At 34.9% G+C, this 5,311-nt stretch overlaps 1 protein-coding gene across 1 annotated transcript; it reads left to right on the top strand.

Annotated features, from left to right (window-relative positions):
- The first annotated feature begins 1,409 nt into the window (after window positions 1–1,409).
- On the top strand, window positions 1,410–4,355 carry NUCB1 (Nucleobindin 1). The gene is made up of 4 exons (XM_073983497.1): window positions 1,410–2,164; window positions 2,228–2,726; window positions 2,953–3,290; window positions 3,347–4,355. Exons 1-4 carry the CDS (start codon window positions 1,931–1,933, stop codon window positions 3,938–3,940), a joined length of 1,665 nt encoding a protein of 554 aa, XP_073839598.1. The 5' UTR covers window positions 1,410–1,930; the 3' UTR covers window positions 3,941–4,355.
- Window positions 4,356–5,311: the final 956 nt, after the last annotated feature.

Below are 5,311 nucleotides of genomic sequence, written 5' to 3'. Positions count from 1 at the left end.
AACGAAGACTAAATACCAAGGGGTCGATCATCGATAACAATTATCGTTGAGTGGCGTTGCCAGTTGTCAAAATTGATCCACGTATGGCAACTCTCAACTGAAGTTGCGAATCTCAGTTGACGAAGCGGCTGTTTTTCAGCAACCACCAATTTTCAGTTGCAGTGAACATTTTCGAAGAAACAAGAAGTAAAATACATAGAAGGAAAAATAAACATTTTGTTAACAATTATTGATTCTTTGCATCATTAATTAATTTTGTGTATCAATATGGTGAAAATAACGACAAAGCAGCAGTTCGAAATATTAATTGATAAACTAAGTGAAAATCCAAACTTAGCCCGAGGAGTTCGGCAGTTTTGGTGAAACCAAAGCCACAGCGGATGAAGCGTGGAGGTCCATTTCGGACAGTTTAAACAGCCATGAACCTCCAACACGAACACCTGAAGAGTGACAGAGTCTGGATTCACTTTAAAGTTGAAAAAGAAAATGCCTCAAAATAAAATAAACTTCAACGACACTGGTGGTGGTCCATCACAAAAAGTGAATTTATCGCCTTTGGAGCGGACAGCAGCAAATCTTTTGCAAATGAAATTGGTGACAAATACAGTAGGTTCAGTTTAAGTACAAACGACGAACATCCTCCATCTATATAGCCAACTACACCAGGGAATTTCGTTTTTGAATAAAAATGGTTTTTATTTTGCCTTTTTTCCTCCTTTGTCAACTTCGAAACGATCCAATTTTGGCACAATTTGTCCTCTATCAAGTGGACAACTTCCTTCAATACTCTCGACAATGGGTCATGCAATTGAATTGAAATCATTGCCATGGGACTTTTGGAAATTTCCGTCCTTCAAGAATCGCAACGCTGCGCACACTTTTAAAAGTGGGGGTATTCCTGTTGATCTGTAACTTTCTTTGAAGTCATCCTTTAACGTTTCCACAACGTAATCCAAAATACGCCTTAAACCTGAAATAATTTACTGATTATACAGATCTTTCCACATGATCATCAGCTTACAGTGCAAATGGCAATTCTAATGGATTCGACTTGTCCCTCAAATTTCTTCTAATAGATGCAATGTCCTGTACATTTTCTTCATCATCAAAAAATAATTCCACCGAACTTATCATTTTTTGGGACAGCAAATAAAACTTGACGATCCGAAGATTCAATGGGCAGGTTATATTCCAATCTTGGGTTGTTTTCCAAATTTGCTCGAAAACTCAGCCAAAATATTAAAATATTGTCCAGAATACACAAAAGAGTTATCCAAAGCTAATTATTTTTAAAATGTTTTTTTTTGCGAATAGAGGTCACAAGTTTGAAAAAACACTGATCGATAACATGTTTATCGACCACCCAGTTGAGTTGACATTAATGGTACAACATTTCACCTCAGTCGCGCAGACAACTGACAACGCAACTCAAGTTTAGTGGCAATGCAAGATCGACCCACAAATTTCAACAATTTTGGTATGATAATGTTGCTCAAACCTTCAAAATACCGAAAATCGGGAGGTGCCGTTGTATGGAAGCTATATCAAAACGTGAACTTATAGAGCCCATTTTCAATTGAAGCTTCTGTACCAAATAAAAAAGCTCCATATTAAATATTGAGAGCTGTATCTGGAATTTAACAGACACGGATCTGGATCAGATTACATGGATTTAAACATTTGTTGTTGTTTTTTACTGAATAAAAAAATATTTTTTCGTAAAAAAAATAAAAAAGTACCTTTTCAATGAAAAAAGTACCATTTTAGTACTGTTTGAAATTTTTAATTTTCCATCCCTGGTACACGTCAACGTCGACCAAACTAGACGTCATTTCGCAATATTTAGTTTTTGTTTGTTCAAGTGTTTTTTCACATACATATATTGTTCCCAATCTTCAAAGGAGGGTAACTCAAGTTCATTGACATTGGGATGAAAAACTTTCTAGCCACGGCACTCCTGGTGAGTTGCGTTTTATGTGTTGGATGTTTGCCCGTAACCAAAACAAAAAAAGATGAGGAAGAACAGAAACCAGCGCAACCTGCCACGCCTGATATGGAGACAGCTTTGGAATATGAGCGTTATTTAAAGGAAGTTGTAGAAGCTTTAGAGAGTGATCCGGAATTCCGCAAAAAGTTGGACAAAGCGCCTGAAGCTGATATTCGGGTATGTACTTAGATTGTGCAAGTACCATGTTCACGTCAGATAGTAATCAAATTTATATTACAGAGTGGGAAAATAGCACAAGAGCTGGACTACGTTAATCATCATGTGCGCACGAAATTAGATGAGATCAAACGTCGGGAACTCGAACGTCTTCGCAGTTTGGCGAAGAAGGAATTTGAATTAAGTAATGACATTGACAGGGATCATTTAAAGATTTCTCAACATTTGGATCATGGAAATGAACACACCTTCGAAATTGAGGATTTGCGTAAATTGATTAAAAAGACATCTGAAGATTTGGCCGAAGCAGATCGAAAACGACGCCAAGAATTCAAAGAATACGAAATGCAGAAGGAATTCGAAAAGGAAATGATTAAAAAAGAGTTGGACGACGAGCATCGTAAGAAATTCGAAGAGGAGCAAAAGCAATTACAGGAAAAACACAAGAAACATGAAAAAGTCCACCATCCTGGTAACAAGGCTCAATTGGAAGAGGTTTGGGAAGAACAAGATCATATGGATAAGCAAGACTTCGACCCTCATACATTTTTCATGATTCATGGTGAGTATAATGTACATACATATATATGTGTGTACGTGAGAGCTATTATATAGTAATGAAGTCAAAACAAAAAAAGAAATAATGAACAAAGCAAAGCTATAAATACCAACCACGTTTAATCAGACTAAACGAATGCATTACTTAGAGTAATGGATTGGTATTCGTATGTTGTTCTATTATTGGTAAGAGGTAATAATTGCTTTAAATCTAAATATAATTTATACAGATGTCGATGGCAATGGTTTCTGGGATGAAACTGAAGTGAAAGCACTTTTTGTTAAAGAACTTGACAAAGTTTACAAGTCGGGTTTGCCGGAAGACGATATGCGAGAACGTGCTGAAGAAATGGAACGTATGCGGGAACATGTTTTCCAAGAAACAGACACAAATCGTGATGGTCTAATTAGCTTCCAGGAATTTTTGGAACAAACTAAACGTGATGAGTTTAACCGTGATCCCGAATGGCAAACCTTGGAAGAACAGCCTCAATACACTCACGAAGAATATCTAGAATTTGAACGACGACGAAAAGAAGAAGTTGATCGTATGATAGCCCAAGGATTGGTAAGTACAAGCTTTTATTTCTTTGAAACACTATTTGATAATGAATTTCTTTAAAGCTACCTCCCCACCCAAATATGCCACAGGGATATTATCCAGATCCTAACCATGCTTACCAGGCTGGCGCTTATCAACAACAACAACAGCAACAACCACAAATGCATTATCAAAATGACCAGCAACAGCACATTCAACAGCAACAGCAGTATCAGCAACAACAGCAACAATACCAACAACATCAACAACAACAATATCATCAGCAACAGTATCAACAACAACAACAATACCAACAACAGCAATTCCAACAGCCACAATACCAAGGACAACAAGTACATTTGAATGCAAATCAAGTGTACCAGCAAGTACCCGCAGCTCCAGCACAAGCACAACAGCAGCAACACGTTAACAATGTGGCTCCTCCACAACCTCATCAAGCTCAACCCCAAGCTCCAGCTAGTAACAATAACATACCAGTACAAGCACAGCAACATGTCGTTAACAATGCTGTCCCTCAACAACAGAATAACATTCCCTCACAACAACAAGGAGTTGTCAACCAACCTCAGAAACCTGTCGTTCAACAACCTGTCCAGCAACAACAACCTATCGCTCAGCAACAACAGCAACCGGTCGCACAACAACCAAAACAATAAATCATAAAAACGAACCATTTTAATTAATTGGATGACTTTTGAAAGTATGAATTCATCTTCTATTAAGAATGTTTAAATTATCCTTCATTGTTATATCGATATCTACACAGAAACGTATAATCAATTCCTATTGATTTTCCCATTTTTTCTTGTGTATTTTTAGTGATTAATTTTTTATATACAAACCTATGTATATTTTTTCATGCTTGCGTTCAAAATCTCTCTAAAAACTTTATATATGTGCATTTTCTCAATACATTCTATTTAGTAAAACTTTAAATTTATGTAAAATATAATTTTTGTAAATTTGTTGGGTCTTTTTACACTTTATCCAATTTTCCATATACAAACATATGTAACATAGAATCATTTATATTAAAAACGGTGTGTAATAAAATAATAAACGCATTAGAAAGAATTGGTTTTATTTACAGACAGTCCTCACTCTCTTCTTTAGGCTGCTTTACATTCATGATAAGGCTGATATTAAACGCAAAATACAATACAAACATCGCAGAAGAGATAAGGGAGATTTCTCTTATATCAATGATAAAACATGAACATACAAAATGTACTGTAAAATATGTCATAGTAGACTTCAGATCTTGCATATTCTTATATGATGGAACATGATATACTACGATAATTGTTTTAATTTTTATCGCCTTAGATCCATAAAATATGAAAAAAATAGGCATTCCAAGGACGGATTTCTTGGTTTAAAAATAGCATTTGTTTTTTTAAACGACAAATCGATATTGTGTATTGAAATACGAGAAAAAGAGCCATGGTTGATTCTATTAACGCAGCACAGCAAATAAAAACAAATATTTATTTACTGTTGTCTTTTTAATTTATTGAATTAATCGAACTAACATGATCTAATGAGTTTTGTATTGAAGAAGTGAATTCTAGCATTCAAACTGCAAGAATCTACTAATTTTTACTATTTTTTCCGATAACATAAAAGAAAAAATAGAAGATTCTCGCAGATTCAGGAACAGAGCAAATATGTAATAATCGAGAAAAATATTAGAATTAATCTTTTTGAATTTTATAATATTATGCAAAATACGTATACTCCCAACATTTTAAAAAATTTTCATCTGAGCATTCTGATTGGCAAATTATCTACACTGATGCTTCGAAAACAAACTCAGTACCATCATATGCTGTTGTTGATGCTGAAGGAAATGTTTTAAAAACCAAAAAACTTATTGATTTGCTTCCATTTTCACAGCAGAGGCTGCAGGGATAATTGAAGCCATCAACCTTGCAAGATCAACTAAACAAAAAACTGTTATTTGTTCTGATAGTTTATCAGTAATTAAAGCTGTTTCTAATTTATCGAATATTAAATGGATTTCAGTT

The sequence above is a fragment of the Musca autumnalis genome, unplaced genomic scaffold, assembly GCF_047663935.1.
Source record: "Musca autumnalis isolate F117 unplaced genomic scaffold, ASM4766393v1 scaffold_4, whole genome shotgun sequence".
In the NCBI taxonomy this organism is placed as follows: domain Eukaryota; kingdom Metazoa; phylum Arthropoda; class Insecta; order Diptera; family Muscidae; genus Musca; species Musca autumnalis.
The sequence above is the reverse complement of the archived record's forward strand: the minus strand, read 5'-3'. Positions and strand labels throughout refer to the sequence as shown.

Coding starts and splice junctions, on each gene's coding strand:
- NUCB1 (XM_073983497.1), top strand. CDS start 1,931: ATGAAAAACTTTCTAGCCACGGCACTCCTGGTGAGTTGCGTTTTATGT. Junction 2,165..2,227: donor CGCCTGAAGCTGATATTCGG/GTATGTACTTAG, acceptor TTTATATTACAG/AGTGGGAAAATAGCACAAGA. Junction 2,727..2,952: donor TACATTTTTCATGATTCATG/GTGAGTATAATG, acceptor TAATTTATACAG/ATGTCGATGGCAATGGTTTC.